The 19,856-nt window shown below is 34.5% G+C and overlaps 4 protein-coding genes across 7 annotated transcripts; 3 read left to right on the top strand and 1 right to left on the bottom strand.

The window, feature by feature from the left end:
* Nucleotides 1-6,090: 6,090 nt before the first annotated feature.
* LOC111481312 (NAD(P)H-quinone oxidoreductase subunit S, chloroplastic) lies at nt 6,091-7,208 on the bottom strand. Its single transcript, XM_023126754.1, has one exon. The coding sequence runs from the start codon at nt 6,896-6,898 to the stop codon at nt 6,182-6,184; it is 717 nt and encodes a 238-aa protein (XP_022982522.1). The 5' UTR covers nt 6,899-7,208; the 3' UTR covers nt 6,091-6,181.
* Nucleotides 7,209-8,194: 986 nt separating this feature from the next.
* Nucleotides 8,195-11,496, top strand: LOC111481322 (nucleoside diphosphate kinase 3-like). Its single transcript, XM_023126761.1, has 7 exons — nt 8,195-8,413; nt 9,272-9,409; nt 9,744-9,781; nt 9,881-9,931; nt 10,198-10,365; nt 10,447-10,559; nt 11,126-11,496. Exons 1-7 carry the CDS (start codon nt 8,329-8,331, stop codon nt 11,244-11,246), a joined length of 714 nt encoding a protein of 237 aa, XP_022982529.1. The 5' UTR covers nt 8,195-8,328; the 3' UTR covers nt 11,247-11,496.
* A 1,311-nt stretch (nt 11,497-12,807) lies between these two features.
* Nucleotides 12,808-16,438, top strand: LOC111481570. Of its 4 annotated transcripts, XM_023127085.1 has the most exons (7): nt 12,826-12,967; nt 13,333-13,362; nt 13,591-13,657; nt 13,744-13,805; nt 13,914-14,003; nt 14,083-14,219; nt 15,860-16,438. In XM_023127085.1, exons 3-7 carry the CDS (start codon nt 13,591-13,593, stop codon nt 16,107-16,109), a joined length of 606 nt encoding a protein of 201 aa, XP_022982853.1. In that variant the 5' UTR covers nt 12,826-12,967; nt 13,333-13,362; the 3' UTR covers nt 16,110-16,438. The 4 variants fall into 4 exon arrangements, with proteins under 4 accessions (XP_022982836.1, XP_022982862.1, XP_022982853.1 ...); XM_023127068.1 differs by lacking the exon at nt 13,333-13,362 and having other exon boundaries at nt 12,808-12,967; XM_023127094.1 differs by lacking the exons at nt 13,333-13,362; nt 15,860-16,438 and adding an exon at nt 14,361-15,323 and having other exon boundaries at nt 12,808-12,967.
* A 644-nt stretch (nt 16,439-17,082) lies between these two features.
* On the top strand, nt 17,083-19,835 carry LOC111480760 (UDP-glucose 4-epimerase GEPI48-like). Its single transcript, XM_023125932.1, has 8 exons — nt 17,083-17,388; nt 17,462-17,511; nt 17,577-17,712; nt 17,785-17,886; nt 17,954-18,181; nt 18,264-18,425; nt 18,503-18,594; nt 19,569-19,835. Exons 1-8 carry the CDS (start codon nt 17,200-17,202, stop codon nt 19,657-19,659), a joined length of 1,050 nt encoding a protein of 349 aa, XP_022981700.1. The 5' UTR covers nt 17,083-17,199; the 3' UTR covers nt 19,660-19,835.
* The last annotated feature ends 21 nt before the right edge of the window (nt 19,836-19,856 follow it).

The raw sequence follows: 19,856 nt of genomic DNA, 5'->3' as shown, positions 1-19,856 counted from the left end.
AAAAAAAAAAAAAAACATCATTTTTAAAACAAATGAAAATTAATCACAATTAATTTAGTACTCTTTAACCAAAAATTTCAACCTCTAAAATAAATTAAATTAGAGACTAGGTGGATGTCTTAATCAAAATTAATAATTAATAAGTTAGTTAAGAAGCTTCCTTAGTATTCCTTTATTTCACCAATTTTCATCTTTATTTTTTTAATTTTATTAAATTACGTTTCAAATTTACTAATGCATTTTCTTCTATATTGAATCTTCGTTCAAAACGGTGTTAAAAAAAATATATTANAGCATATAAACAAGAACTTTTAAATTAAAAAAAAAAAAAAAAAAAAAAAAAAAAGAGGAAAGAAAAAATAATTAAAAAACATTTTTTTAAAAAAAGTTTGATTTTTCTTTTCCATATAAAAAATATAGTAAAAACAATTATGTATTTTTCCAAATTTGTTTCTAATTTATTATTATAATATTTGACCAATACAATGGAATAGTCTCTTCTTCCAAGTACACATCTAGACGCTCTATTTTTTAATTATGGTTATTTATGTTTTAATTACATTATAATCCAATAACTATTTGTGAGTCCTTTCAAAATGCTCCTAATTTAATTTATAATAATCTGTGTTTATCCTTCATTAATCGTGCTTATTATATTAATCCATTTATAAAAAAAAATTAATTTGAGGATAATATTACCATTAAAATATAGATTATGAGGTGGTTATGTGATGGACTATACCAAGTCTGACCTGATAAGTAAACTTTGACTATTTTTTTTTTTTTTTAAGCTGAAATTGATGTTAAAAGACAATTAAAAATCTAGGTTGAAATTCAATTTTTGAAAGTTGAAGTGTTTCGATCGGTTCTAAATTAATCGTCCATAATTGGTTTTAAATGTTATAAAAGTTGGTAGAAAGCTATGGTTGACACGTCGATGTGATGGAATTGGTAGAGGTTGTAGCGTTACGAATTGGTCATTTTTCCTCCTTGTGTTGAATTCTATTAGATATGACTCTATTTCTATATTTTGTTTTAATTGTTATTTTCTTATTTTTATTTGTACTGAAAAGTTATTTTTGACGTTTTAAAAAATTGAGTAAAGTAATGTCAATTTGAATATAATTAGATTTGTAAAGATCTCCATACCTTGGAAGTTGAATATTCGGTTTCCACCTCTAAAATAATTTAAATAAAAATAAAAATAAAACCTAAACACGTGTCGACTAATTAATTAGTATGGTCCCATTAATAAATGACTAAGTTGACTATCAATGATATAACAAACCTTTATAGCAAAATGTAAGAAAACAACCTAATTGCTATAACTATGTTTGTTTTAAATGTTTTCTTCGAGTAAATTTAAAATTTTGTAATTATTTTTATGAAAATATATATCTACTAATAATAATAATAATAAAAAATAGTGAAAATACACGTGTCCCATTTTTACCATTTCATTATCAAAACCATCCCTTACCTTGTTGAAATATTGAAAAAGAAAAAAGTGAAAAATTATGGGGTCAATTTTAAAATAAACATGTTTATTGTGGAGTAATATTTAAAATCACTAAATAAAAGGGTATGTTTGACAATTTTTTTTTTTTTTTTTTTTAGGGGAAATGCCATTATGCTGCAAATTTTAAATAGAGATGGACTCACTTTGATTTGCGAAGAGGAGTATTGGGCCGTAGACATATTACGGCCCAATTTGATGTTGGTTGATCGGTCTTGGTAAGCCCATTAAGCCCAGTTGAACGGGCACTACACTTTAGGTTTGAATTTCTTTTGGAATTGTTAACTAAATTAGATTTTAAATGGTATGAAAATATCTAATAATAATTAACATACGGTGCCTCTTTGCTGATATTATTATTTAATAGCTCATTAAAAATAAAATTGAAATTTTAGAAATAAGTAAAATATGGAAGACCAAACCTATAATTTTAAAATTTTAATAATTTATTTTATAATTAAAAGTATAAGTTCGCAACATTTAATGTAACGAGATTATTCGATAAATAAAAGATGGGTAGGTTAGACATTGAGAAAGTTAGTACAAAGTTTTAAGTACAAAGTTTTAATTTTTAAGAATAAGTAAGAATGGAGGGTCTAAATTTATTTATTTATTATTATTATTATTATTATTATTATTATTTGTAAGTTATATTAACTAATTAAGAAACTGATTATCTGAAAGACACATAATGATGTAAATACTATGTCACAGTGACCTTATCATTAGCAAAAATATAAAATAAAATGGAGGCCAAATCACCTGGACCACAGTACGAGTGCCTTAATTATTTGCATAGTACAATAAAAACAAATATATATTTTTCAATATTTAGATAATTGTCCCTTTCAGTGGACCAAAAGGATAGGCGGTTTTGCTTTCTTTATGTCATTAATGCGGTGGCTCATGGGGGCATTATTGTCAAATTCTACCCTCACTCGAGCCTGTATAAGTAATTACACCGACAAAAACCTACTTATATCCAATTATATTTTTATTATAAAATAAAAATAAAATTGGTAATAAAATAATGTCCAACAATATATCATTTTCATATGAAGTTGTTTTTATAGTATGCTTTTCCATTAAACGCGCCGCGGTTTAAGCACATCAATCAAAGTTTTGTAATCACATGACTATATGATTAAAAATATTCAATTATTTCTTCATTTTATTCATTTATTTATAAATAATAATGCATAACAAGCCGACACGTGTAGGCCCATGTATTAAATAATAATTAATTCTTTTTTTTTTGGATCGAGGACATGTGAGGAGAAGAGGGCCTACGTATCTCGTCATGTAGTATGGGGAATCAGTCGTCGTGAACAAAATAAATAAATAAATATAATTATAAAAAAAAAACCCTATAAATCCCCTTGTTTCATTTCTCATCTACTCTACTATCTCACCTCGATTTCAATTTTCAGCTCCAAGAACATCGATGGGAAACTGCATCGAAGTTTTGTCGAGGCGGCGAGAAGAAGAAGAGACGAGAACGATGACGATGGAGAAAGAAGAAAGGAGAGGGGGAGTGAGGATAAAGGTAGTGTTGACGAAAGAGGAGCTGCAATGGCTAATGGAGCAAGTTAAGGAGCGAGGAGGGAAAGGGTTAGAAGAATTGTTGGGAGAGATCGAGAGACGAAGAAGAAAAGTAGATGAAGATGGTTCGTGGAGACCTTCTTTGGAGAGTATTATGGAAGTTCCTGAAGTTTCCGATCGAATGGAGCCACTTTCTTCGTAACAGTTTTCTTTACTTTTTAACTCCATCAGTTAACAAATATTGTTGTTTATGGTCTAAAAGTAAAGATTGTAAAGACAATATTTACCACCCAATTTTGTAATTATAAATTATTAATTTGTCTTTATATTTTGATTTTAATTTTCTTTAATTAATTAGTGATAACAAATTTTTTTTTAAAAAATATTTTAACTTGAGATTGAATTTGGATATTTAAGCGTCCCATAATTATTGTTCTATTTTTTTTTTCTTCTTCTATAAATATGGTTTATTTACAATAAATCAATAAGCAACTCCTCTGCCACCGCCTTGATCTAATTACGCATATCGTAGGCTAACGCCTAATAAATAGTTTTTATTTTATTGATATATGATGCTTAAAAAAAAAAAAATCAAAATTGACCCCTAAATTAACTTATTTGTCACAATCTCACTTTTGATGGTAGCAGACTTGTGATTATGCAGTACTCACTTCCGAGCAAGAAGTGAATGAAGTCCATTCATTCTTACGTTATCTACGGTCAAACGACTATGTTCGAGTCTCTGGCTCTAATTTTAGAAAACAGGGTAGAAAGATTTCTAAACACAAGTTTATGGTCGATTAATTTTTTTTTAATCCCAACTAAATCCATAATTCAAACTTTTATTATTATTATTATTATTATATATTCATATGAATGGAATTTATTGCTTAGAATTAATAAACCTTTTTTTTCTTTTGTTTATTAAAAAAAATAAATTTATGGTTTGATGGCTAAATGAGTTAGGTCCTCTATTACACAATTTAAAAAATTAAATGTATTCCTTCAAAAAATTTATATCAATAAACTATAATTTACAATAAATCCGATTACACTAATATAATATAATTGTGAATATAATTTCAGATAAAAGCCCTAGAACTTGTCGAATAGAAGAAGAAGAAGAAGAAGAAGAAGAAGGGGGAAAATTCAATTGGCCACCGTAGAAGACCTAACTCGAGCCGCAGGAATCCGCATGAGCTCACAAGCCGCATCTCCGAGTTCCAGAACGCCGCCTTCGGAGCACCTCGAAAGCATCCGATTCGCTTCTTTCTTCGTTAATTTCACCGTTATTCTCACCACTCTCTTCTTCTCTGTTTCCTCCTCTGCATCGATGGCGATTATCACCGGCTCCGTCTCTGCAAATCTCACTCTCTTCTTCACTTTCTTGATTTCCGGTTGCTGCTGCGACGATGGCGACTGCTTCTTCTTGTTCAGATCGTCTCTGTAAACGTACGTCGTCTTCTTCTTCGTTCGTCTGCAGCGATTGCTGATTTCAACCGCCTGCAATTTTTTGTTCAAGCTTGAAATCAAGTTGCTGATCATGATTTTTCAGATGTAACAGAGAGAGAGAGGGATGAGGTTATGGAAGGAGTTCGTGAGGAGGAAAGGGAGGGAAAATAAATAGGGGAACAAGATGCCTGAGAATTCAAAGGCTTGTTATTTTGATAATTAAGACTTTTTTCCTTTTTTAATTAAAAAAAAAAAAAAACTATTTTTCCTATGAATCTTTTGTTTTTCTTTTTTTCATATTTATATTGTCATTGAATTTTATTTTCAGATTCTTTTTATATACCTTTTCTTCAACATTTCGGCTATCAAATAAGTTTTAGTTACTTACCAGTTACCATTAAAAAATAAAATTATGAAATTTATGTTTTTTATTGAACAAAATTGGATAAATTAAATTTGGGGTATTTTCAAATTTGCTCTTAATTTAGTTTCATACTAATCTCCTAAATCTCTTTAGGAAAATAAGTTTAATTTTAAAGCATAATTATTATTTTATGTATTAAATTATGCTGGAATTAGATTACAAATTGAATATTGATTTAATTCTTTATATATATATTTTAATGGGTACAGTAAATGTGATAGATTTGCAAGCAAAGTGTGAAACTTCAAAAGATACCAAAAACAAGTTTAAAAACATAAATTAAAATATTGAATTAAATAAAAATTGAAAACGGTCATCAATTTGAAATTGTAGGTTGGAAAATCGAGAAGGTGAAAGGAATAAACAAAAGGGGAAAAAAAAGTATGAATTGGGTCAAGTAATTTGTGTTTATTATTGAAAGTCCAATGGTCTTTACAAATGACCCACGACCAAAAGGAAACACTCTAGGTTTTGACTATTGAATCATAGGGGTGAAGTGGGTATTTCACATAGAATGGGTTTTCCAAATAAATAAATAAATAAACCATAAGGTTTGAATTAAATTCTTGCTTGAAATAAAATTTTAAATTTAGTCGTAGTTGAAATGCGAAGGTAAAAGAAAATGATTGAACCGTACACTTCAAATAACTTATCATTTGGGTAAAAAAAAATAAATATATACTTTTTTATTTATTAATATTTTTTCATCCAAAATCGCAGTGAAAAAAAACATATTTTATATTATTTATTTTTCTAGATAAATGTATAAAAAGAATATATTTTTAGAAGTTATTCTAAACATAATAATAAAAAGTGTTGATAAAATCCAGAAAAAAAAAATATAAACATATATTTTTTAGAATATATAGCTAATTAACAGTAAATCAGGAATAGAGTAGTGGGTATGAGGGAAGACTACGTCTGAGAAATAATAATTATTTTAAAATAATTCCATAATTACACGGCTTTGTTTTGAAAATCAGTTTAAATCAAACCAGTCACCGATTGATCCAGTCAATTTGGAGTATTGGACTGAGTTTTATTTTTTAAAAATAAATAAAAATGATCGAAAACCGATTGAAACGGTTAAAATTAGTCGATTATTGTTTTTTTTTTTTTTTTATGTGTAATAATTAGTTAAAATGAAGACGCTTAATCGATTGGGAATATTCACACATTTATTCCAAGTCGGAATTCCAGGAAAACAAACAGAGAACTAAACAGAAATTCACCAGAGCCCGTCGGAATCATTGGGAATCCTTTTGAAGAAGAGGTTCAAGAACAGCCGATCTTGGATTCTTCATCGGAGGTCCTTTTTCTCTTCGTTCAAGCTCCTCCAGCCGAAACGTAATCAATCGATCCCAATTTCCTCCTTCGAAAAGAACTCCTGCCTTTCCGTCTGTGATTCTCTGTACAATTCCGCAGTACATATAATATGGACTGTTCGGATTCTTCACAATCGCGATCATTCCGGGCAGCAACAGCGGCAGATCCGGTGGTTTTGGTTTCTGCGAACTCGGAATCGCACCGATTTCGACGGATTTTGAAGCGGAAGGTTTCGGAGGCGGAGGAGGAGGATTTTCCGTTATGAATTTCCGCAATCCTTTCTCTCCGCCAGGAAATCCGCCGGTTAATCCCATCAATTCCTTGTCGAATCCATCTTCTGGAACCTTATCGACGGCTAATTTCTCGGTTGTTTCCGGAATTTCGGCGCCGATTGTTTCCTCCACCACGTTTCGCTTCAGTTCCTCTTTGAGACCTTTCTCGCCATTGCAAAGGCCTCTTCCGCCGAGAAGCTGGGCCAAATCGAAGGCGGCGGAGGGCCGGAAAGTGTGATGGCTTGGTGATGCGCGACGGGGAAGGGGAAATTGGCGGTGGAGATGAAAGCGACGGGTAGTTCGGCCGAGGAAGGTGGATTTGAGAAGGGGAGATTGGGGAGAAGGGAGGGAGATGGAGGACGCCATGGCTATGGCTCTGCGGATTACAGTGATGAAGGCGGCGAGTCCGTGACTGTCACTGTAACCACGAGTTGGTTGTTGGTTTTGATTATATTGCGTGGATTTGGTATTTTCTATTAAATTTTGATTTTGAAGTATGTTTTATAAGATGAGATAGATATTATATGGCTTACATTTCATTGGATTGTGATATGTATCCATGATATCCATCGACAAATGAAAGCCTGTGGATGTGTTTTGTGGAAAAGGGTGGGTGTGGGGCTACAACACTTGGCTACCCCCAACTTCTCTTGGCCAAAAAGATGCCCAACTATTTAATGTTATGAACCAATTAAGCTAACACGACTACAATATGATCCAATAATTCTTGCAACACTTGTCCATCTATTATCAATCAAATATCAATATCAATGCATGCACATTTGAAAATCAAGCAAGTTAAAAGGAAAAGAATTATCAAACCTAAAAATCCATATTATTGGATTTATTTTAATTTTTACATTTTTTTTAAATACTAATAATGGGAGAAAATTTTTATAGATTTACAAAGCCAATATAAAAACGAAATATGTGTTGTGAAATCAATATCTTCTGACACTATTTTTGAAAGGTCAAACACTAAAATCAAGAAAACATTAATAATAATATATTATTTCAAATGTGTAATTAGAACTTATTATTATTTAAAAAATGGCTCAAAAGGTACCGAGAATAAAATATGCACGCTAAAAGAAGGAAAAAATAGAAGAATATTAGGGAGAAAGTGATTCTTACTTTGGTTCTTTAGTCATGAAAATGTTCATATTCTCATTGAATAGAACGCTCCTAACTTTATGGTACCATTACACCTACAAAAATAAAACGCACATAAAGCACATTAAAAAAAGAATACCATTCTTTGCGTAAAAATGATGTGATATAGTTTATGTTCTTTCTCGATGAAGAATTTGCACATTATTCTATGCACCTTTAGAATACCATTATCATGCCTATGCACTCTTCTACAGGACGAAACTAATAGTTAAAGAATATCAACATGACTTTAATACTTAAATATTATTTTTATAAGGTTCAAATATTCAATGGTAATTGATTTTGAATCGGTGTTATGATATAGAATTATAAAAAAAAAAATATATATAGTAATAAAATAATAGGATTTAATGAAAAATAAAAATGAAATAGGGATTTAAAGCAAAATTAAGGGAGTGGATTAGCGGAAGTTCTTAAAGTAAACGGCAGTTAGAGTCGGAGACGACGGTGACGGAAACGCATCGCATTGGTATTCGCGTCATTTCTCAACGGCCTTAACCTAACCACACAAAACTTCAACAGCCAATCTCTCTCTTCCATATAAACCCCTCTTTCTCTCTCCCCTTTCACTTCACACCAACCACCACTCTCTCCGCTCAAATTTCCCTCTTCACTTCTTCAATATGAGTTCCAAGATCTGTAGATCTGCTTCTAGAGCCGCCAGGTCTATCCTCGCCGCTTCACGGACCTCTCGCTCTTATTCCGCTGGTAATATCGTTTGTATTTGATTCATCTTTGTTTTTTTATTGTCTTGTTTCTGATCCGGTTTTTGTTTGTTCATTTGCAAAATATTCCACCTGAAATGGATGGATCTAAAAGTAATACTGTTATATAGAAATATATTTGAGCTAGTTTCTGTTTTAGGAAGTATTATTTGCTTTTGGATTTCACTTTCGGTTTTCTTTTTTGTCTCTAATAAACTTTTGGAAATCAAGGAAAGATGTAAAAAGATTTAGGAAGTTCACATTAACTTGAAAATAGTTTGTATATAAATGGGTGATCTGTTGAGCAAATAATTGTATTTGCTCAACAGAAATTTAACAAAGTACAACTCAATATTTACCAAGGTAACTGAATTACAAATAAAGGTAAGAGCATCTCGTGAGATGCATTGACAGTCTCTGTGCTGTATAGACGGTGATTGTGAGCGAGTTACTATGGAGAATTGAAATTGGGAGATTGTAGCTTCGTGTTTCAATGTCGGTTTTGTTTATGTTACAATGTTGGAGATAGTTTGCACGGACGCGGGATCTATTGGTTCATTTATGCATGTATTTTCAACCTGAAATGCCTGAATCTCTGTTTTATGACTGTTTTATCGGTTTTTCCGAGTAGATTTCGGTTTTTGGGAAGCGCGATTTGCTGTGTATCCGATGTCGCTTTTTGTTTGCTTCTATGCGTATTAGAAAGACTGTGAACGAATGGCTCCGACTAATTGAAATGAGAAATTTTAGCTTCGTATTTCGATGTCGATTTTGTTTATGTGCATGCGTTGTGGACTGAATGTGAATTACTCCAACTTATCGAAATGAAAACTAACTGTAGTTTGTGTTGGCTCAATGGCAGGTGGAAGAGTCGTAGGTTCCGCTGCTGCAGTGACGCTAAGGGAAAAGTCCTCTTCTCTTGCTTCAATCTATGAGAATGCCGGTTCAGCGTACGCATCTAGAGGATGGATTTCAGGATTTCTTGCCCTTCCTGCCGCAGGTTCAGTCGACATAACTCTTATAATATACCTATCTTGATTCTGGGAAACAATTTCTTCTATTCGATGGGGTAGAATTAGATTTCTGGATCCGACATACCTTCTCTGTAATGAAAATAATCTTAAACGTCGGCTTTTACATCAAAAATTAAATTTTAGAAGAAATATAATCCGACTTCCTTAAAAGTTCATCAGAATAAAAATGGCTAATGTTGGTGTGAGTAATTGTTCAACGATGTAAAGATGGGGACGGTGCCAACCCTTTTTCTTTTCCTCCACCCTCTCCCAGTATCTCGATTCACCACCGTCCTAACAATCTTTTTTCTTTTAATGTAGCTTACATGCTCCAGGAGCAGGAAGCACATGCTGCAGAGGTAATATACTAAACATGAATTCTTTCTTCTCGTTTACCTCATCCTTTTTGAAGATCATTATTACACTACACTTACGAGCTTTCGCATAACTTCTCGCAGTTCGAGCGGACCTTTATAGCCATCAAGCCAGATGGCGTACAAAGAGGGCTGGTAAGACTAAACTATCCTTGCGCCGTTTTTCTTAATGCCAATTCTGATTTGATATTTGACATCTATATTTTATTACACTTACATCTGGTATTGGCATCCAAGATTTCTGTTATTCCTCAGCGATCAATTCCAGCCCTATAAGGATAAATTCCAAAAAAAAAGAAAAAAAAAGAACCTTCTGTTACTCTGTATTGATTGTTACTTTTTGACTGATTGGGAAGGGTGTTCGTATATTTATCTGATCCAATACTTGTACTATGTAACAGATAGCAGAAATCATATCACGTTTTGAGAGGAAAGGATTTAAACTTGTAGGCATTAAAGTTATTATTCCTTCAAAGGAATTTGCTCAGAGGCATTATCATGATCTGAAGGAAAGACCCTTCTTTAATGGCCTCTGTGAATTTCTTAGCTCTGGCCCCGTCATCGCAATGGTCAGTAAGAACCAGAAATTTCTGTGTTTAACTGCAACCGCTTTTGAGCTTGGATGAACCTTAAGTTTTTTAATTCTACAGGTTTGGGAAGGTGAGGGAGTGATCAGATATGGACGAAAACTTATTGGAGCAACAGATCCACAGAAATCTGAGCCCGGAACCATTAGAGGAGATCTAGCTGTTATTGTTGGCAGGTAATGCCTTATCTTCAACTTACTCCATAGTCATTTGGTGAAGATAATTAGGACACATTCAAGGAAATGAAACAGAGCATGAGAATTACTCTCTACATCAACTTCCCCAATTACTTCAGCATAACTCATTTCTCCAATTTGAACATCTCACTCCAAAATCTAAATATTAGAAGACGTGGTGTTGCTTTAAAAAATCAAGATTATCATTCGTGCATTTCATCATTCATGGGGATTCTCATTTCAAACATTGAAATATATCAAAATTTAATCGATTGAAAAACTTTCAGTTCCCAAACTTCATGGAAAGTAATAATTCGCTCTTAAAACTTTAGGTTGTAACACTTCCGTCCATTTTATTCACTTAACGTTAATATATAATAACCATGTTTATTCTTCGTATCCTATAAACCAATGAACCAAAGACCATATACGTTTTAGAAGACACTGGCCAATGATTCCTATTGGTCAACCTATATCTTAGTTTACTTGTGAATTAATTTTGAATAATGATAATACAGGATTGAGAGGTGATCTTAATCTAGTTTGATTGAAATATATATGCACAGGAACATCATCCATGGAAGCGATGGACCAGAGACTGCCATAGATGAGATCAAGTTGTGGTTCGAACCAGAGGAATTGGTTAAATACACAAGTAACTCAGAGAAATGGGTGTATGGAGACTGATGAGTTTTCCTTTCCCTCTTTTTTCTGTTAAGCTTCTTTATACTCGAGGTAGGCAACAGCACCCGTGAAGAGCGGCGGGTATTTTCAGAATTCTGCGAATAAAATATGTCCTGTGCTGAGACGAGGCTATGGGCTCATCCTTCCACAGTGCGAAAAACAAATAGTTTTTGAGAGTCTTACTTGTGACAAACAGTTGGTACAACTTCGTTTCTGAGATAATAAGCAGATCTTGATTCCTTCTTTATTGCAACTTTCTCTTTCCATTTTCTTTTGTACTCATATTATATTAGGGGGAGAAGTTCATGAAGATTTCATAATTTCTTTTCATGTGCATTTTAGGATAATTATCTGGTTATGTTGTTAAATTGTAGCAGCAATAAGTGATTAATTAGTTATAGGAAATGAGAAGCACTAAATGAAAAGTCAATAAAGTAATATCAAATTTTGAACTCAATGCGAGAGGATTAGTTTTTTCCTCTCTATAAGCAGATGCCTAATATACACGAGTGTTTGTGTCAACATGTTCTGTTCAACTTTTAAATTTATACTTCAAATATGTCAAAAGGTATATATTTACCTTCTAAATTATATTTATAATATGCATACTCAATTTTTAAAATGATTTTAAAATCTGAAAATTTAACTACTTTTTTTAAATATCAATATAAAAATATATAAATTTGAACCTAATTTGGTGGTAGTTATGTCCCTCCATCAAACATGAAACGAAACATGAAACATGAGACCCGTTTTAATTTTATTAAGAATTAAAAAAATATTAAATATACTAAATATAAGAGCAAAATAAAACATTGAATATAAGAGCAGCAAGGAGAAGTTCATCCACATTTGGATTTTGACTTAAACTAAAATTCCTATTTTTTTTTAGAGGTTTATGTTAGAATTATGTATTTGAATATCTAAAAATTCTATTTTTAGAGATTTGAATTTTGACTTAACTAAAAATTTTATTTTTAGAGATTATGTTAGAATTATATATTTGAATATGAATTTTTAGAGATTATTTGAATATCTTATATATTAAGATATAGTATCTATAAGATATATATGATAAAATATATTTAACTAATCTGAATTTAAATTTCAAATATATATTTTTATATTTTAGGTATATTGTATATTAATTATTTTAATATGTAATGTATTTTTAAATATATTTTTATATATCTATTAGATACTTGTAACTAAATTTTGTAATTTATCTAAATAATGAATGGATAGGAGTAATTTGTGCAAAATTTTAAAAAATTTAAATCTAATTTAACCAAATCTAATTTTAACTATTAAAGTTTTGCCACTCAAAAATATTGAATGGTCGACACACCCAAATCTAATGACGTGTCACAATCTAAGTGGTTGCATTGAAAATGCTGAGCTGTCATCTTACCCCATTACGCCAAATTCGGGCTGCCCGCAAAGATAAGCAATATCTCCGTATTTCCAGCTATGGCGGACTCCAAATCCCAATCAAACATCCTTTATATTATTTCACTGAAACGACGTCGCTGCTTTCCCTATATATGCCCCTCCTTCGCCTTACTTCCCATCCAAGTCTCCAGTTCCTTCCGCGTTCATTAATCGACTCTCCCACGAAGCTCAGGGATCTTTCGTCGAGGAATTTCTCAAGTTCTCTGCCCTAATCTTTCTCTGGTGTTTCTACGATCGATTTCTCGAGCGACGAATTATCTTATCATCAAGAGGTTAGTTCTTTATTATCTGTTTGGTTCTATCATTACGTCGATGGAAACCCTAGATGTTTGTTTGCGATTTTTTGGTTGTTGGTTGCTGTTCGATGTTTTGGGGGAGACGTAGTGGGGTTGTTATCCTCTTAAGTTGTGTACGAATATGGTATGAGGAGATTTCTTGGTTTTGTTGGTGTTTTATCGTCGAGGATGTGGAGATTACTTGGATTCTTTTTCAGTGGAAACTTAATCAGCGATTATTTTCCTCCATTTATTTTTTTGTCATGATTTAATTTCTTTTTCTTCCGGGTTCCTTCGAGTTTCTTGAGGCCTTGTAAGTTTATTGTATTTATTGACAACTTTTAATTCTGAAACTCATACAGGAACCTGATCGTTTTCTTGAGTTTTCAGAGGTAATTTGTCAATTTATTCAGTAGGCATCTATTAATTATTTTTTTAAACGTACCGTTTCGAGGCAAACCTTGTTTTGTGGACTTTAGACCTATAAGCTATCTGAGCCACCTTGTTATTTAATGTTTTTTCTCTTTAGGATGTGTCCTTATTGATCTAATGCCAAATTTATTCCAATTGTTTCTTTCCTTGGTTCACCAGTAACACTCATTTTTTTAATCTTATATTAGATGGCGACTAAACCACTTACTACTGAAGCAATTGCCATAACTGAGAAGAAGATGGACATGGCTTTAGGTTGGCCTTCAAATTCTTGCATCGGTTTCTCCGTTTATTTGAAAATTTATTGAGTTTTCTTTTTCTACTTCTTTTTGTTGAAATAGACGACATTATCAAGATGTCCAAAAATACTGGAAATAAAGGAAGGAAGCAAAGAAGGTTTCCGGTAAGAACCTGTTTTCTTTTGCATGCGTTTAACCCGAGCAATTTATTGTTGAAATTGGAAGTTTCCTTTTTATTATTATCTAATAATGATTCGTCTTTTATATGCCAGAACAAAATGCAGAAATTTCCAAATAACGCCACTCAGGATAGACCTAGGAAGTTGCAGCGATTCATGGACGCTAGAACCTCTCTTAGACAGGTTTGTACAGTTATTCAACTTGATTATCATTTATTTTACTTATTTTGTATGACTGGTCCTGAATTTTCATTTTATTTAGGGGGCTTTTGCCAAAAGGAGGTCAAATTTTCAAGGGAATCAGTTTGCATTGGCAACCGAGGTTGCAAGAAAGGCTGCAGTTGCTCCTATTCGGCCTAGAGCCTTTAACCGTTGGGTGCCCAATTGGAAGAAGACAAGGTATTGTCTGTGCTTATTGCTAGTCTACGCAAGCTTCTCATTGTGAATTATGATTATACTTTTTACTCCAATTCTAATTTAGAAACGAACAGTTGAATTTGGTGGATGGTTGGTGTGATGTGATATTTCATGTTATGGCAGGTAAATTGCGTTTATGAAAAATTGGTGACTTCTACAATGTCCATCAAGTTTTACTATATGAAGTTAGCGCAGTAATTTGTTGGTTGGAACAACTGTGTGATAGTTTTGCTTCAACCAGTTAAAATGGAGTGGGGAGTATTTCCACTTATTTCATTTCTTCCATGCTGCCTGGGAATTGATTCTGCTTTATCTTCTTAAGTTTGGTTTTGGAATTCATCGATAGTCTTTTGGTTTTCTGATGAGTAAGTTGTTGATGGGATTGTTACAGCAAGTGGGACAAAAGTGGGAAAATTTGAATGAAATTGACTGCTGCACCATCTGGAAAAAAGTCTAAAAATAGCTTTTGTGTGTTTTGAGTTTTTGCTCCTTATTAAATGTGGTGATTGTCTTGGATCACTCAATTCTTCATAGACACAACGGTAGAGGAGCCTCAGCCTGTTACCCTTTGGTTGAGGATGTTGAATCTGCTTTGTAACATGTGATGTTTTAACACACCAGAGGACTATTCCACAATAGGCTTGTTCACCATGCTCAATGTCTGCTGTGGTCAATTTCCATTCCTGGTGGATGACAATTGCCATATCTCTTTATGCTTTCATTATTTCCTGCACAGAGCCAAGGGGCTGTGGTGATCTTGAATTTACGCTTCTTTGTAACCATTCTAGTGCACTGTCTACTAGTTTCCTTGATTCCTCATGCGGTTCCCTTTTCATCCACCATCACATCCTGGAAATATTAGCCAGCCCTTCAACTACCTTGTTTTGACAAATTTAAGTTCACTTCTTGACCAGCCATAGAACTGCAAATGACTGGAAAATTTTTTACTTCTGAACCAAATGCTTCTATCAAACTTTTCTAGTCAGCTTGGCCAGGGGAAGTTGCTGTTTCATCATCTTTAATTGATCCTTGAGGGTGGAATCGAAATTTTGCTTACTGCAAGGTCGATTCCAGTAGTAATTTTGTGGTAAAAGTGCTGAGAAAAATTATGAATGGTTAGTGAAAATATGTTGAACAGTGGCATTTATGGCCTTCTTCTGTGAGGTATTATGTGTAGATTTTGGGGTCTAGTCAGTGGAATACCCTAGTTCTGCAGAAGTTCTTCATGCTGCTTATATCATATCCTGGTTGAAGCCTCCATTTTCTTGTTCAAGTTCAGATATTCTGTTCAGATATTTTGGTGATTGATTTGAGGTTTTGGGTGTGTCTATGTTACCGGAAAGTGCTTTTTTGGATCCAATCAAGCGTAACTATGAGCTGATTCACATTTTTTTGATGAGTGCTTCTCCTGATCTGGTTTGTGTTTTATTTCCATTGTTGGGTTCGGTTTGAATTTGCTTACGAGGTAAGGATTCTCTATCTGCCATCATACTCACGCGATGACATGTTGAAGATTATTGGTGTTTGTGAAATTCAGATATGGATACTTGTTTGACTAGCAGGTCTGAATATAAATGATATTTTTTCTGTTCCTTCAACCATTTGAATAATTCTTTGTATAGGGTTGAAGCTCCACCCGTTCAGAGAAAGCCATTTAATAATGGAACCTTCATTCCCAAGATAGCTGCACCAGTCCAGACGCAAACAAATGCTACACCGAGACAGAAGCCACAAACCCTCGACTCACTGTTTGCCAACATGAAGGAACAGAGATTGAGGGTGTTGTCGCAGCGACAGAATGGCGGTGCACAACAACGGAATGGTGCTCGCCAGCAAAGACCTCCGTGGGGAAGAGGCCGTATTGGTAACTGAAGAATGAATGAAGACACAACAAACCTCGTACACACGATGGATTTTATTAGGGGGAAATGCAGATGTCCGATAGATATAGGTTGATAGTGGATTAGAGAATCCAGTTGTTTCTTTGTCATTATGTTTAATCCATCCAAACGCTTGTTCTTTTACCAGTTTTCTAGCTTCATTATGTACCCAAGACGATATAGATTTGTACCTGCAGTCAGTTCATGTAAAGTTCTTTTCTTTTTCCTTCCCTTTTTTTTTTCTTGCTTCATGGCCTAATTTCCCAACCTGTTCCGTGTTCTATTTCATTGGCTAATGCAGTGTAACGTTACTTAGTTTCATTGTCTTTGTCTATTATACTTGGTGTTTCATTGTCTTTATCTATTATACTTGGTGTCTAGCCTCATATCGCGTCTTCCTTGCTTGTCTTTATTTATTATACTATTCCCGTGATGTACCCACTGATATTAGGGATCTTTTATTGTGACAGAGATGGGAAAGAGAGGAAGATTCATGATTCTGTTAAAAAGAAAGTTACAAGATTCTCACCTTTTTATCACTAAATAGGGAATGGATTATTCTTATTCATCTTGTGATGATGAAAGGCCAATGGAATTTTGAGCTTCAGCTTAGTTTATAGGCTATATAGCACACCAACCAAATCTTCTATACCTCCTTTCATTCTTCTTTATTTTCCTTGAAAAGAAAACCCACAAATTCTGAGCTAGCTTTGATTCTTTCTGTTTTCATATCAGTTGTTACACATCAGTTTTATTTTGGCTTGGCTTTGGCTCACCCACCAGAGATGATCATGTGCTTTTAAAATTAAACAATCTTTCATTTTCATGTCCTAATGAGGTCCTCGATTATGTCATAAAGCTAACAATGCCACAAGTTGCTGTTAGTTACAGAAAAAAGGAAGGAACCTTGCAAAAGGGAGAGAAAAAGAAAGAAAATAGAAAGAAGAAAAAACAGAACATTTTTTCTCATTCTGTCATTCAGTTCAGCTAAACTTGTATAAATTTGTTCTCCATTTCCAAACCTTTCTTCTTCACCCATCTCAACACTTCTTTTGATTAGCTTTTGTTCTTCAATTTCTCGTATGGTCATGGCCAAATCTATTCTTGTCACTGGTGGCGCTGGCTACATTGGAACCCACACTGTTCTTCAGCTCCTTCTCGGTGGTTACCGCACCGTCATCGTCGATAACTTGGACAACTCCTCTGAAATCGCTGTTCGTCGGGTCAAGGAGCTCGCCGGCGACCTCGGAAAAAACCTTTCCTTTCATAAGGTTGCCATTTCAGTTCTCAATTTGTTGTTTTTGTCTTTCATGTTTATCTCTTGAAACGCGTTTTGTTTTATAGCTGGACCTCCGGGACAAACGAGCTCTGGAGAAAGTGTTTGCTTCAACACCGTAAGAAACCATTGCTTCAACCTAATAAGCCTTTGCAATTCTTAGCTAATCGATGATCATCGCAGATTTGATGCTGTTATTCACTTTGCTGGACTGAAAGCAGTGGGCGAAAGTGTACAAAAACCATTGCTTTACTATGACAACAACTTAGTTGGAACCATAACTTTATTGGAAACCATGGCAGCCTATGGGTGCAAGAAGGTGTTTTCCTCTTTCTTTTTCTCTTCACATTGAAGCTGTTCGTCTCTAAAATTAACATCTTCGACATCTCAGCTGGTCTTCTCATCTTCAGCCACCGTTTATGGTTGGCCAAAGGAGGTACCATGTACAGAGGAATTCCCTCTGTCTGCAGCCAACCCATATGGGCGAACCAAGGTAGGCAACAAACACCTCTTAACACCCAACCCTTGTTGGGATTGATGGTAACATGATTCTGTTTCAGCTGTTCATAGAAGAAATGTGTCGTGACATTTACGGTTCAGACTCTGAATGGAAAATCATATTGCTGAGATACTTCAACCCAGTGGGAGCACACCCTAGTGGGTTTATTGGTGAGGACCCCCGAGGAATCCCAAACAATCTCATGCCCTTTGTTCAGCAAGTGGCTGTTGGCAGGCGGCCTGCGTTGACAGTGTTTGGAACTGACTATTCAACAAAAGATGGAACTGGAGTGAGTTGTTTTTATGACCACGATGGTTGGTTGCATAGGAAGATGATGATTGAACAATTTATTTAATGTGGGTTGTTTGCAGGTGCGTGATTACATTCATGTGGTTGATTTGGCTGATGGACATATTGCTGCAGTGCGCAAGCTTGATGCGGCTGGTTTAGGCTGTGAAGTTTACAATTTGGGAACTGGAAAGGGTACTTCGGTTTTGGAGATGGTTGCAGCCTTTGAAAAGGCATCTGGAAAGGTATGCTTTTGCTGTTTCTTTCTTCCTTCCTTCCTTTCTTCATGCCTCTAATTCAGTGGTTAATTCCTCTGTTGCAGAAAATTCCTCTTGTGATGGCTGAACGTCGACCTGGTGATGCTGAAGTCGTCTATGCATCAACGCACAAAGCTGAAAAGGAGTTGAATTGGAAGTATGTCTCACTGTTTGTTCTATGTTTATGTTTATATTCACTGTCTATTCCACCGCTAGCAGATATTGTCCGTTGTGAACTTTTCCTTCTAGATTTCCCTTCGAGGTTTTTAAAATGCGTTTGCTAGGGAGAGAATTCCACGCCCTTAAATGTTTTGTTCTCCTCTCCAACTGATGTGAGATCTTATAATCCACCCCTTTTCGGGGTCCAGTGTTTTCGCTGGCACTCATTTCTCTTCGATCGATGTGAGATCTCACAATTCACCTCCTTTCGAGGTCTAGTATCCTTCCTGGCCATTGTACGATGTCTACCCTACTTTGGGGCCAGCGTCCTCGCTGGCACTTGTTCCTCTTTCCAATCGATGTGTGATCTCACAATTCACCTCCTTACGAGAATCAACATCCTTGCTGGTCATCGTCTGGTGTCTACCCTACTTCGAGGATCAACGCCCTCGCTAGCACTTGTTCCTCTCTTCGATCGGTGTGGGATCTCACAATTCACCTCCTTTTGAGGCCCAACATTCTTGTTGGCCACCATCTGGTGTCTACCCCCTTCGAGGCTCAACGACCTCGCTGGCACACCGTCTGGTGTCTGGCTCTAATGCCATTTGTAACTACCCAAGACCATCGCTAACAGATACTGTCTTCTTTGGACTTTCCCTTTTGGACTTCCCCTCAAGATTTTTAAAACGCTTTGCTAAGGAAAGGTTTGCACACGCTTACAAAGAATGTTTTGTTCCCCTCTCGAACTAATGTGGAATCTCACATGTTTCTTTTACGTCATGTCAAGTGGATTTAGCTTACTTTCACTCAAATAAATTGGTAACTAGTTCATCAAAAACACCTATGCTCCTTGTTCGAGCAGACATATAATGTTATGTGTTGGATATAACGTTAAAATTTATGAGTTCTAATGTTCCATGAAAGTTAGGTGTAGTAAAAAACATCATCTTACAGTTCCATTTGTGAATGCAGAGCTAAGTATGGCATCGAGGAGATGTGCAAGGATCAGTGGAACTGGGCCAGCAAGAATCCCTATGGCTATCAATCTCCAAACGCCAACTGATGGCTTGCTCTCTAGGGGCCATCGATTAAACCTCGAACCCTTTTGCATTACTCTTACTTATCCTCTTAGATGTACGTTCGTGTTACGCACTATAAAACTCTTGGTCGGAGTTGATCATTGCTGAGTTATTGATATTTTCAAGATTATTTAATAAAAAAGCTCTATTGCTTCTTTTACGGTTTGTTCTAAACTTTGAA

This window comes from Cucurbita maxima, unplaced genomic scaffold, assembly GCF_002738345.1.
Source record: "Cucurbita maxima cultivar Rimu unplaced genomic scaffold, Cmax_1.0 Cma_Scf00001, whole genome shotgun sequence".
Lineage (NCBI taxonomy): Eukaryota > Viridiplantae > Streptophyta > Magnoliopsida > Cucurbitales > Cucurbitaceae > Cucurbita > Cucurbita maxima.
The sequence above is the reverse complement of the archived record's forward strand: the minus strand, read 5'-3'. Positions and strand labels throughout refer to the sequence as shown.

Bases quoted from the DNA above. Each gene is read 5' to 3' on its own strand.
- LOC111481312 (XM_023126754.1), bottom strand. From the start codon at position 6,898: ATGGCGTCCTCCATCTCCCTCCCTTCTCCCCAATCTCCCCTTCTCAAA.
- LOC111481322 (XM_023126761.1), top strand. From the start codon at position 8,329: ATGAGTTCCAAGATCTGTAGATCTGCTTCTAGAGCCGCCAGGTCTATC. The intron at 8,414-9,271 runs GTAATATCGTTT...GCTCAATGGCAG, and splicing joins CTCTCGCTCTTATTCCGCTG to GTGGAAGAGTCGTAGGTTCC. The intron at 9,782-9,880 runs GTAATATACTAA...AACTTCTCGCAG, and splicing joins AGGAAGCACATGCTGCAGAG to TTCGAGCGGACCTTTATAGC.
- LOC111481570 (XM_023127068.1), top strand. From the start codon at position 13,591: ATGGCGACTAAACCACTTACTACTGAAGCAATTGCCATAACTGAGAAG. The intron at 13,658-13,743 runs GTTGGCCTTCAA...TTGTTGAAATAG, and splicing joins GAAGATGGACATGGCTTTAG to ACGACATTATCAAGATGTCC. The intron at 14,220-15,859 runs GTATTGTCTGTG...TTCTTTGTATAG, and splicing joins CCCAATTGGAAGAAGACAAG to GGTTGAAGCTCCACCCGTTC.
- LOC111480760 (XM_023125932.1), top strand. From the start codon at position 17,200: ATGGTCATGGCCAAATCTATTCTTGTCACTGGTGGCGCTGGCTACATT. The intron at 18,182-18,263 runs GTGAGTTGTTTT...GGTTGTTTGCAG, and splicing joins CAACAAAAGATGGAACTGGA to GTGCGTGATTACATTCATGT. The intron at 18,595-19,568 runs GTATGTCTCACT...TTGTGAATGCAG, and splicing joins GAAAAGGAGTTGAATTGGAA to AGCTAAGTATGGCATCGAGG.